The sequence below is a fragment of the Dermacentor silvarum genome, chromosome 1, assembly GCF_013339745.2.
Source record: "Dermacentor silvarum isolate Dsil-2018 chromosome 1, BIME_Dsil_1.4, whole genome shotgun sequence".
In the NCBI taxonomy this organism is placed as follows: Eukaryota; Metazoa; Arthropoda; class Arachnida; order Ixodida; family Ixodidae; genus Dermacentor; species Dermacentor silvarum.
In genome coordinates this window covers 134314849-134328481 of record NC_051154.1, presented here as the reverse complement: position 1 = coordinate 134328481, position 13633 = coordinate 134314849, and the positions used below count along the sequence as shown (strand labels likewise).

Genomic DNA, 13633 nt, shown 5'->3' with positions numbered 1-13633 from the left:
AAAAGGAAATCACTTCTTGCACTGCTCTTGTATTGAGAAATGCCGTTTACTTTGCCACAGCATAGCTATGCCACACAACGAAAAAGTCGCTCGCAGAGACTGATTTTGTTTAACCTGTGGTGATTCGTAACACTCATAAGGAAGATGAATGTGGGGCGAAAAGGAATGGCAAATCTGGCAAGTCCAATTAAACCAACCCGGACTGACTAAAATAGCCCGCATGTTAATGCTGCTCACTGCAGTTTGACCACGTGCAGGCAGTGCGACAACATGAATTACGAGAATAAGGTGTCAGAATAAGGCACCATATAGTACTTTGCAGAACCTAGCGCACACCCGTCGCCGTGACCGTGAAATGAGAACATAATGCGGGGAAAGGTTCTGTAAAGTGTGTTACTCGTGAATTTTCACTAGGACTTACAGGTACAGTCGACTTCCGTTAATTCTACATCGTCCGAACATACCACATAAGTTCGATATTAGCGATGTGCGGATCAAACGATGTCAAAATTCACACCGAAATAAAGTTTTATTTACTTGACATACCTTATGACGGCGAGCTGTGTAGCAACGCTCGGAAGCGTGCATGCACTGTGGAAGTTATCACATATACATAATGCCTATATAAACAGTAAATTGTGGTCTGTGTTGTCTTATACACGAAGACAATGCTGGCCCTGACCTTAGCTAAATATGTCATTATCGCACAGACCATCCCTCAAACCGGACGTCCGTCTGGTTAACCTCCCTGCCTTTCCTTTCTTTTTCCTCCTCCTCCATCGCACAGACGCGGAAGCACCCTTACGATTAAACATAGCTCCCCCCCTCCCCCCCCCCCCCCTCAGCCTCTCTCGATATGCTCTCAGAACCCACCGTGCACGCCGCATTATGCCCATATGCAACTGTAGCTATTTGTTTCATCGAGCCGATCTGATTCAACATTTTCAGGTTGCTATGTTGTCAATAATATGGAGCTAATAAACAGTATGCTGTGAAAGTACTACATTTTCCGTATGTACATCAAACATCAAACTTTTATTTCTATAGTAATTGTATCGGCAGTACGCGGCATCTGTTTTTTTTTTTTCAGTCGATATATGTGACAATAAATTCATCGATGAGAGTTAAGCGCTTTTTTTTTCTTCGACAGAAAGTTGGCCACCCTTTTTTTATGTTCAGCACTAAATGTTTTTTTGTAGCCAAAGTAACCAGCCTCGCGACTCGAATCACTAAAGAAAAAAAAGGAGGGGGGGGGGGGGGGGGTAGATGCAAAAGTCACCACACCGGACGATTCTCCGCTCCTGTACCATGCAGTTTCATTACTAGTTGTGACCCAATGCGGGTGTTGTGTCACACTTCCTTCGCACCATCATGCATAAATCAACGCTTAGCGATGGCTATTAGAACTCGTATCCCGCCACAGGTCCTAAGCCGCCGTGACGAGCTTCGACTGCGGAACATTGTCCGATAACGGTAGCATCGCTTTTGCCTTCCCCCTCACCATTAAAGTAGACGACCTCTGCCGCAATCGAAATCGCCTTTCACGCGAAAAGTCACCAGTTGCGCCACTTGTTGGGCATCATTCTGGTGTTGACAACTTCTCCGCCGGCAGCGCCGCTGGTGATGGCACCAGTCGCCATTGTACAATGATCACTGGAAGATACTGCATAGAATAACGTGCTTCAAGCGTACCACAGCAACAGCCGGCGATGCAAGCATTTCTTGGGGAGACACTGCTGTGAAGTAGGCAACGTTGGCGAGGACGTAAACAACCGTCACAAGCGTAATACCGATGTATATAGCTCTCGGTAGGTTTCTGGAAGAAAGATCAAACGCAGTAGAAATACAGCCGTTATAAACAAAAACAAAAAAAACATAGTCGACGATTTAGACAAAACAGCCATTCGCTACATGAATTTGGGCGTCGAATGATAAAGATGTTTCCTTTCCTACAATTATTGCCAAATCGTCCTCAATGTCAACAACACTCGCTCTCTTCTTTCTGGGCGAATAAAGTTGAGAATCTATAGCGCTACAAAAGCAGCACTGAGATCTAAGAAAGTTTTCGTAAACACCGTTAAGGAAAACAAGTACAATGAATTAAAGAAAAGCAACTGCATTAGTACACAATGAAAAACTATTTCGATGCAGAAAGTACACGGCAATGATCCTGGTAAGAAAAGGCATGAGCAGGAGCCAGCATGCGCTCTGCGCTGTTACACGCGTCAGAGCAGCAAGAACGCTTGTTCTATCTCGTCGTCTTATGCTGCATGTACAGTCTTTGTCAAAAGCATACGGCCTACTCCGCGTTTTTACAGTATATGTGTTTCGGCTGTGTGGTGCTGTTCCCGCAACGCTTCCGACATTCCAGTTCTCTGGATCGTGAATACAGAAGTTATTTTCATTCGACAGGGGGTTGGAATTTCCTGCATACCGCCGGAACTCACTTAAATAGCCAGTAGTCAGCCTGGTGGTCGCAGGCAACGTATAACCCGTATATTTTTCCAACTTTTCGTTATCTTTCATGAATTCTTCCTGAAATATCCTGTTATAGAGAGAGAAAATATTTAATATAAACGGGGTGAGGGGGCTATGGCACTACCTTCCAGAAACGTTCGCATCTTCTGAGTGAAACTATCAGCATGTGACAAATAACTGCGCCAGACGTAAAAGTCATTCTTTCCTCTTCCAGCACAAAAACAAGAATTGACGTTTGATAAATGCCCGTGCGATCCAGAAAGCAGCCGTAACCTGACATTAGGTCCTTGCACTATGCACGACACCTGTTCTTTCTTTAGTAGTTTTTTTTTTTCATCTTTGTGGTGCCCCACTTTCACTTGTGCGCGAAATACGCATACGGTATCACACTCCTCTTACGTCAGAAGTGTAGTAGCATGTATGGCTATCACGTACACCAACCCATGCTGCGCATTGTAGAACTGTCACGAAGACCACTCGGTTGTTCCATAATGCACGACGATGCCCTATAATAGGGCGCCAATTGTTCACCGATTCATTTGATCGGATGACCGCCGATCGTGCTGTCAGCATTGCCGCTGTCGCTGTCTGGTTGTTTTAGTGTCGGACACATGTTCACTCACTAAAGTTAACAGTTTCTGAAGTTGTTCGTCACCTGCGTGCTTACATGCCAGATGACTCCATTTCTACGTGCCAATATTAGCAAGAGTTCCGTCATATGCTTTACAACTTTCCAATTTACGACTTAACCCAACACAGACTATGACGAAATCCTCTTTACACATCTCAGCGCAACACCCAGCCGTGACATTTCGTGATAAGCAAGCAGCGACATGATATAAACAAAAGATAATTACCTGTTTGGATCCTTCAATTCCTCGGACACATAATTCAAATAATTCCTATAAAAATAGAAAAAACATTGTCGGTGAGGGTAAATTGTTAAATGTACATCGATAAAACTGTCCTTCGTAACGTTACAAATAAATTGTGGTGGCAGTGTTCCCACACATACGTCTAATCATGAATATATTATGCATCAACGTCGTTAACGAATAATCTCCTTAAACATTAGTTGAGCGAAAAGGCCTTTTGTTTTATTTTTCTGTTTTGTTTTAGGTTGTTTATTTCTTTGCACACTTCATTTAGAGATGACGTCAAACGTTTTATATACTCCGGTTATTCTCGCTTGGAAAGAATGTTGCACTAAGATCGTATTCATGTAGCGACCTCTGTACGTTATTACTATAGCTTTTTCGACAGCAAGACGTCACTACTCATACTTAGATACGTAGATACTTACTAGCGAATATTACCTCACAGTAAGATACGCCCGCTTTGGAACTGCTTCGTGTATACTATAGCTCCTCAGGCTACATTTATAGCAGTAAAAGCAGCTCAAAGTTATGGCACCAGTCTGAGAGAACAATCGAGCTGGGCTGTATTTCGAGTGGATACGTCCGAGGAACACACAAGAGACATGCGTATATTTTCACACTGGAAACAGCTCTGTGCCAAGAGGGCTGCTTCACACTGCAAGGCTCGGCGAAAAAAAAAAAGCAAAACTTTCGACTCGTTAGATAACCGCAATGGAGGCGCAGGGAGTGTCCTATCATCCAACGACCTTTTCGGAACACTCATACGCTACACTCGCCTCCTGCCACGAAGCAGAGAGGAAACAGACTAGCGAAATCATCCAAAGCAATCTTACCAGGCCTTCGTTCAGGCGAAGGGTAGTAAAGCAGTTTTCATCGCACTGAATTTCGCAGTGTCGGCACTCGTTCGGTTTAAGATTAACTGAGTGATGCGGTTTAACGTTCCAAAGCGAAAAAGAGGTATGAGAGACACCGTGAGCACTTAATGAAAAAGTTGAGGCTTAACCTTCGTATTTAGCTGTTCCCTGTCTCTTCTTTTTTTTTTTATTGAAATGAAAGTATAGGAAAGATAAGTAATCCCTCTATATTGGTGACGGCTACTGCTTTTCGTACAGCAGAAACTACATATATATATATATATATATATATATATATATATATATATATATATATATATATATATACAGATTGTCCCAGCTATCATGCTGCATGATTTAAAAAAAGAGGAACGCTGTTATGCCAAGAAAACCTAGTGCGTATTGTCTCCAGTATAGTGGAGTAGCCGCCAGTAATTTTATTCGTTACTGGGATTTAATTAGGTAATTGTAATTATATTTAACTCCAGAAGTACTGTCCTAATTATCAAAGTGTCAATGAGAAAATTGTAGAGCAACACGAAAAACTCCCGATACAGCTCTCTGTTGCTCAATACGTGCTACATAAATGCCTTTTTCCGAGTGTGAAAGAAGCCCGCAAATACACACAGAATTGCCGCGCGACTGGCCGCTCGAGGCACTTTGCGTGCATTTGCGGGCTTCTTTCACGCTCGGAAAAAACACTTTTATGTGGCACTGTATTGAGCAACAGAAAGCTGTTTCGGTAGTTTTTCATGTTGCTCTACAATTTTCTCATTGACACTTTGATAATTAGGACAGTACTTCTGGAGTTAGATAATTAATTAAAATTACCTAACTAAAATTCAGTAACGAAAAAATTACTGGCGGCAACTCCACTGTCCTGGAAACAATACACACTATGTTCGCTTCGCGTAACGAAGTTCCTCTTTTTTTAAATGGTGCTGCGTGATAGCTGGGACACCCTGTATATATAAAGATTACGTAATCGTGACGCCTGCAGCAAAAAAGATGTTCCACATCCGCCGCCTACGTTTGTGAGTGGTGGCACTGGCTAACACTCCCTGGTTAGTTCTGGATGTAATACATAAACACCCCGGAAAGTGGATGGGAAAACGGCGCCGCGCCACGGTACCTCAATGGTAAGAGCATCGTACGCGTAATGCAAAGACGTAGGATCATTCCCCACCTGCGGCCAGTTTTTTTGTCAGCCAAGGACACATAGGGGAAATTACTTGCACTTACTAATTGAATTAAAGAAATAATAAATTAATGGGAATCATTAAATTATTACTTCTTTAATTCAATCAGTAAGTGCAAGTAATTTACCATATGTTGTTCTTGGTGTCATTGTTTGTTGACTTCTTCTGATGATATAATATATATATATATATATATATATATATATACTACTTACTTTACTATATGAGTAAGAGTAGTATATATACTTATACCATATACTACTCTTACTATATATATATAGTAAGAGAACCGACGTCCTAAGGCCAAAAATCAACAGCCCACAGTCTCCTCTCCCCTCCTGTGCCTATGCTTTAATCCTGGAAAGTCGAAGTAAGCCCTACAGTAATTAATGCAGATGTCTGTGAAATTTCGTTTAGGCGCTGTGATTTGTCTTTCTAATGTTGCTTACAAGTACAAGTAATTGAGGCAAATAGGCAAATTTTCGCCATTTACAGAGTGCAATATTTAAAAGAGACAAATGACTGCGAAGTGTTGAAAGGTGCAGGGCACAATGTAAAATGCAATTTACTGTGCTGACACTGCTCCTTGCATAAGGTATCAGAAATAACTTCGAGATAATTCCACTACGTTCTTCCCAATTTAGTACACTTTACTTTTGCAAAGTCTCATATCAATAGGCCAAGTAGTTCGTAAACGCCAATCATTTTACTACCCTGTAAATCACTGAGAACACTAATTGACACAAATATCATAATTTCCTTAAGTAGCCCAAATCGCCAACAACTTTCAATTTTCTGCAGCGTGCTCCGCTTAAGCACACTTTACTACTACACAGTTTCATCTTGATATGCCCGATAGTTCTGAAAGGACACTCTATCGAACAACTCATATAGCTCCAAAGCGCAATTAACAGAAATTTGGGAATGCTAATTTCTACGAGGTACCTTTACGCGACACAGTTCTAACCTTTCCCACACATCACCCTTGACATATGCGAAGCATGCCATCCAAATTTAATTGCGCTAGATCTAACTCTTCCCTCAATCAATATTTGTGCACATCGGAGGGGACGTTTTGGAGCGGGCATTCTCAGCCGCCCATATAATTGCACTATCTTCGCTGTACAAACGATCAGTTACCCTTCTAATGAAACAGTTCATTTGCGACTCGTTCAGCTACGAAAGGCGGCGTCTAAAAACAGCAATACGTTCAACTAAAGTTACTCGCTTCACTGCGGTTACGGTGTGCACGCGCTACGACGCGTCTGTCAGCTCAGCGAATTTCGGCACTGGCTCTGCGCCACTGCTAATATACGCGGGGGTATATACAACAGACATAGAACATTAACAGTAACGCGACGGGGGACTTTCGAGTTTCACGACTTGTCCGCGCGAAAACTGGAAGTACAGAAGCTGTCGCGTTATCAACGACTAACAACAAAAAGAAACCACTTCGTCACGGTGAACTAAAGCGAACGAGACGGCAAGGCCTCGCCTCACCGTAATCCAGCAAGCACGGTGTGGAAGTAGGAGCAGGGGTACAGCGCAGGGAGTTGAAGGTTAACAGGGTGTGCACTTGGTCGAGCTGGTGACCCATATCAATCTTGCTACAGCGCGTTAAAGACAGGACTTAGACATAGAAACGGGTAACACAAACGCAGTTGAAGATTAATATCTGATTGCCAATAACTCCACCCATACGTAACATGTTCTAAAACATCTTGCTCGAAGATATTGGATAAGTTATCATTTTAAATACCAAATAAATTCCACATTGGCTGTTAAAATGTTCACCGGTCCTATTAAATCATCTTGCGTACTCGAGTCAATTCAGATTTTCATCACGACTGTTTCTCATAATATGACTCAGTAGCAAACACCCCTAAAAACTGCATATCAGCTCGCACATAAATGCGCACTGAGCGATCATGCTCGTAATAAACGAGGCGGCCCTTTCATGTCTCGCTCTGTGCTCTACATCATGACAAAGTTTCTCGCTTCATGGATCCACTCACCATCCGCCGAATGCAAAAAGGCCGGCGTAAAAGGACAGCGAGATGCCACCAACAGAGTATTCTCCCTCGAAACTATTTTGCAGGTACCCGACTTCTCCTGAAACGAAACGCAAACATGCCATTGAGTTATCACAGAAATCGTATAGATTATAGGTATCTATGGTCTCCCACAAAAAGCAATTTAAGTCAAACTAGAACACAAATACTCTACTCAGTGACTTTAGCCCATTCAGAATTGTATCCAACAATATAACTACCACTGAGCGCACAAACAAAAACAGATATAAACTCGGATACAAGCACTTAGAACCCAACGAGAGAAAAACTAATAATAGCTAGGTAAACCGCGGCAGACAAGTGCTTTAGGTTACCATGCCGTTTGCGTGCGTGAGATGTTAGCGCGTACGACATTTACGTGTAATTTTCAGCAACGACGGGCCCGCACAAAGGTATAGTGAGTACATCAGTACTTAATCACAACAGCCTGAACATTATAACACCGCATAAAACATGTGGATTGGCACACAATACACTTTTAGCGCCTCTTTAAAGGAGCTGGAGAAGAGGCGTGTTTCTCAAGCAACTCTTCAACGCATGAACCAACGAGGAGCTGCTTAGGTCGTGTGACTGCTTAGGCAGAGGCACGGCGCTGTCCGGCAATCCCTGATGTCAAGGCAGCGCGTCGGGGGTAGAGTTACGCGGTGGTCACATACGACGAGAGCATGCAGGCCCCCGCCGGTAAGACGAGCCGAATACACGCAAAGTGCCTCGAGCGGCCAGTCGCGCGGCACTTTTGCGTGCATTCGCGGGCTTCTTCCACGCTCGGAAAAACACTCTTATGTAGCACGTATTGAGCACCAGAAAGCTGCATGTTGCTCTACAATTTTCTCATTGACACTTTTTATCTATTTATAATATTTAAGCAGTTTATTAATTAAGACTAATTATGTCATTAGGCGGGATGCCATAAACAATCTGAGTATCTCCAAGTGACGGCAAACAACACTACCTTGGTTATGTCGAGCTACGTGGCATTTGCATATTTTAAACCTTGGTGCAGGATAGTTGGGACACCCTGTATTACCGATTTCACAAATCTTAATAATTTTAATAAGATTTGCACGCTCGTATTTATCGGCAATTTGTCCTGCTATGGACTGCTATGGACGTTAGCGCATCCGGCCACCAACAGCACGTTGACGCGACCCTTCAATCCCCAGTGACGACGATGATCCACGTTTGCTTTACCCGCCGCAGTAGCCCAATCGCTATGGCGTTGCGCTACCGAAGTCGCGAGTTCGATCCCACATCGTGGTTTTTGCACGTAAAACCCCACAGTTTAATTTGGTTTCTTTTCCTTTTTTTTTTTTTTCGCCATATGGCGAGGGCCAAGCTGAGGATGGGAAAGTGGCGCGACAACGACGACGCGACGACGGCGTAACAGAAAGGGTGGACTGATATAGAAACCCAATTTCAAGTTCTTAAATGCGGTCACCGTAAATAAACTAGTCCCATAACTGGGGTAGAAGCAGAATTATTGAAAATTCGGACTTTCTTGCTTGTCGTACACTTACGCGTTTCCCTTCTGAACAACAAAGGCGCTGAACTGGCCGCACTAGCAAGTAATGGTTCGAGGTTTTGACCTGCCATTTGAGTGAACGTAGCTTTGAAAGCGGCGTAATTGCCATTAAGCGCATGTTTGTCGGACTAATCAGTAGCTACATACTCACGACGACCTTGCAGTGCATAAGCAGCAACATGAAAATAATAATTAACGGTTCGTCAACCGAAGCGGTCTTACAAAGGTTACACACACACACACACACACACACACACACACACACACACACACACACACACACACACACACACACACACACACACACACACACACCCGCGCGCGCGCGCGCGCGTTATTGGAATCTCGAGGGAGAGAGACCGATACGCGGTAGGTCTGTTCAAAATGATTCCGATGTAGGAGAGCCGCGATTGTTGCGCAGATACACCATTTCTGCGTGAACGCAGGAGGCAGACAACTTCTGCTGACTAATGTTCCGCTTTCAATCAGAATTCCTCGCTTTTAGGCAGCCTCTATACATATGTGTTGCCTGGGCTAAGGGAAAGCAACATAAGTTCCCCTTCTCACTATGTTTCCAACCATTGAAAGCAATTTGCGGTGCCGCGTAGTATGACACTTCTCTCATCCCAAAAGCACAACACTGCGAGCACCTGGTGACCTTGTTGACATCCCTTGTTACATTTCTGTAAGTGTCATGGTGCCGCAGTTGTTTCTCAGATACAAGCTTGTTAGTTGACTGAACGTCCAGTTGCGAACGGCATTACATGCGCGTATCGAATAATGCAAACAAGCCTTGGTTTTTTTTACCTTGTTTAGAAAGGAGAGAATATTTCATATTACAATCGATATTCAGAGGTCGTTTTTATAGAATATTTCTATTCGATTCGATTTAGTCACCAGGGGTAACCCCGACTCTTTTATATTTCGATATCGAATCTGCAGCTGCTTCTTTTCACTTCTCAATAATTCGTTATCCCCCGTTTTGTGCCTGAGACAGCACTGCAAGTAGAAGCAATGTACGTATATATAAGTTGTCCAAGCGGGTCGAGAGCTTGGCCAGTTGGTGCATAATTAAATGGTGACATCCATTTAATTCAAGGACAAGTACAGTGTCGTCCCGTCATCTTCTAGTTTTGTGTACGTTGTGTTAAGCGCCGGATTTCACCATTCACTACAAGTCTCGCTACGTAAACTAAATAAAAATTTAAAGAAAGAAAGCAACTGGCACGCTCAACGTTAAAAAAATAGCTGCGGTCCCCTATATTTAGAACACATCGAGCAACAGCTGGAAATTGTTTCAAAAACGAACCTTGCGCAATCCGAACGATGCCTGTGACGATGATAAGTGCCAGCGCTGCCAGTTTGGCTGTGGTGAAGACGTCCTGTACCTTCATCGCCAGCTTGACACTCTTGCAGTTCACGTACGTCAATAAACCTGGGGGTGATCGAAAAGCACGCAAGTCGGCAAGATGCATGAAAAAAATGCGAGACCAAGACAGTGACACACGTATTATTTGCCATGCACAATTTCTTCAAGAAAAGGAGTCGGTTCTGTGCAATTCATGCAGGCGACTCGTGCAATGAGAAAAGCTGGACGCTAAATATAATAAAGAAAGAACACAACAATAGAAGCACTACTAAGGTCGAAAGTACGATCATCTATTAGACGCGCTAGGCATAATATGAAGGCAATGCTTCCCCGTACCCATGACATCTACGCATTTGACATCTCGGCGTTAATAACTCGCGCCGCACTTCACGTACCCGTGCCCATAATATTGCAATATTTGTGTGTGTGCCGGATTGTGCACATATTCTAATTCATCAGCATCCCTTTTGGATCCATTTTTTCCCATTCATTTTCTCTAGTGCAGAGTGGATAGAGAGAAAAGGAAAGAAAATACCGAATTCCCTGCCTTCATCGGAAGACGCTGTCTCCCTCTTCAGTAATGCCGGCGCCATTTCCACAGGAACAGTACTTCGAATAGCTTTCACACATAAGCGATGGAATTTTTTACGTACTGCCTTTTAAACGCTGTCGTTGCTGTTGTCCGACTAATGGAGCACGGCCACAGCCGCCGATTCCATAACTGCCTCGAGCTCTGCCCGGTCAGAGCATTTAAATAATGATAAGTGTGCTTTCGAATATGCTGAACTAAAGGCACCGCCTTTTGTGCGAATTTTTATTATCATTAGCTTCTACCCTTACAGAAAATACATTCATGAAAGGAGCTGCGTACCAATAACCCTGCATGCTAAGTAGAACATATAGTTAGTCGAACAACGTCTAATTTCTAAATTACGTATTTGTGCAACCACATACCAAACGAAGCAATTTTTACTTACAAAACTACAACTCTACAAATAGAATTGGGGGTAGAATTTCAACAGGATACAAGTATAGTGGGAAACAATGACACTTATTTTATGTCTGAAGGTAACAGATCAACGCGATTGAATATGTTGTTCGAAATGCCAGGACAAGGTTGTTCGAAATACACGACGACAGGTGGAGGAGCCGATTAGCTAGGTGCTTCAGTTCTGCCAAACGGGCGTTGCAAACCGAGCTGATTACCGAAATACCTTGGCACGTGACTGAGACGAACAAGTCTGTTTTCGTGCAGCAGAAAAAGAAAGCCCACCCGCTAATGTACCCACGCTCAAAAGCGCTCAAAGCTGTGCGATGACCTCAATAGCGGAACTCCCGAGCCCTTTGGCTTCTAAGACATTCGCTTCCCCCAAAAGTCGCCTCTACCTCAACCACAAAACGTCACTCTTATCACTGACGACACCTCGCGCCGTCATCCGACTTTATGACTCCGCCAGAGACTCCTCGCAAATAAACACGGTTCCGAATAAACACGGTTCCGATGGCATGTTTGTCAAGCCAGCTGTCTAGACCAGGCACTCATTCGCACGGCGGTGATGATGATGGTCCTTGCACTGCGACGTCATAGCACACAAGGCAGATGAGACCTCCTGAACAAAGCCGGCTTTGGGATACCTAAACTGCACAAGGACGTTGATCGATGGAAGCATGAATGGATATTATGAGCACCCCCCTTTGAAATGCGGCGGACCACTGATGCCACCAAGGCCGTTATTTTTACTTTTCTTCTCCGTTTATTATCGTCCCTTAAACCATCAAACCATAAAAAAAAATTATTACCCCCAAAATATTGTCGTTTTCATTCTCTAATCCCCCGCCGATACGTCACAAATACTACAGCAATCACTTACTGCTCTCCACCACAGATACATTCACACTTTTCCATTATTAAAGCCCAGGGCCACGTATAGGGTAATTACGACCTCATTTAGTTCGGGTTGGATACTGCGAAATGCTAACAACATTGCTACGAGAGAGACATTTAGCCTGGGTCAGACGACGAAGAAGACGGTTCTCTCTGGTACTGGTGGCTGTCCACCATCCCACCAAAATATGTTACGTAAAACGACACAAGGCGGGACTATTTACACTGTATTTACAGTATGGGAGAGACACAGTAGCCAAGATGGTGGACAGCCACCAGTACCAGAGAGAACCGTCTTCTTCGTCGTCTGACCCAGGCTGAATGGCTCTCCCGTAGCACCCCCTGCCCTGCGCTCCTGCCCCTCCCGTGGCTCCCTGCCCCTCCTGCACCCCCTGCCCCTCCCGTGGCTCCGACCTACATCGTTCTGCCGATGTAGGTCGGAGCCACGGCTTGATGGCTCGTGATCCTGGCGTATTTTCCGGCCAGGATGGGGTTGACGTCGACAAATGGCTCAACCTTTACGAACGGATCAGCACCGGCTACAGGTGGGATCCGCCCCTTATGCTCGCCAACGTTCTTTTTTTCCTCGACGGCCCACCGCGGGTGTGGTTCGAGACGCACGAGGCGGACATTACCAGCTGGGACTCTTTCAAAGAGAAGATCCGCGACCTTTTCGGTGACAGCACTGGTCGGCAGCTTGCTGCGCGGAATGAACTTGCGACTCGTGCACAGACATCCTCCGAGTCATACGTCTCGTACATTCAGGACGTTATCGCTCTTTGCCGCCAGGTTGACGAGCACATGCCTGAGTCCGAGAGGGTTTCTCAAGTGCTCAAAGGTATCGCCGACGATGCTTTTAACCTGCTCGTCTATACCAACGTTGATACCGTCGACACGATCATCAATGAGTGCCGGCGGTTTTAACACGCGAAGAGCCGCCGTATTACCCAAAGATTCACCCGGCTGCCCAATACGGCTGCAACTTCATCGTGTGATGCCGTTCAACTGCCGCCCACCTGTGACCACGTTACTCGCATTGTTCGTCGCGAGATTGAAGCCGCCTGTCCTGCACCTATTCAACCCCCAGTGTTTACAACCCACGCCAGTGACCCATCCCAGCCATCGGTGTCCCTCATTCAAGCTGTCGTCAGGCAGGAGTTTGCCAATCTTGGCCTTCCATCAGCGTGCCCACTGACTCGTCCTGACGCTCGGCCTTATTCCTCTGGACCCGCTCGACGCGCCTACACCTCTCCCGTCTCCTTCCGCAATCCTGCGGAATGGAGAACGCCCGACGATCAGCCCATCTGCTTCTCCTGTCATAAGGCCGGGCACATTGCTCGTTATTTCCGTCGCCGTTGGACCTAGCTACGCATCTC

At 44.8% G+C, this 13633-nt stretch overlaps 1 protein-coding gene across 1 annotated transcript in view; it reads right to left on the bottom strand.

Annotated features, from left to right (window-relative positions):
- The window catches only part of LOC119460212 (large neutral amino acids transporter small subunit 2-like), a 96753-nt gene that overhangs the window by 34496 nt on the left and 48624 nt on the right, over positions 1 to 13633 (bottom strand). Inside the window, 4 exon segments of the mRNA XM_037721407.2 lie at positions 1693 to 1816; positions 3336 to 3380; positions 7425 to 7521; positions 10313 to 10438. Coding sequence (XP_037577335.2) covers positions 1693 to 1816; positions 3336 to 3380; positions 7425 to 7521; positions 10313 to 10438 — 392 coding nt within the window.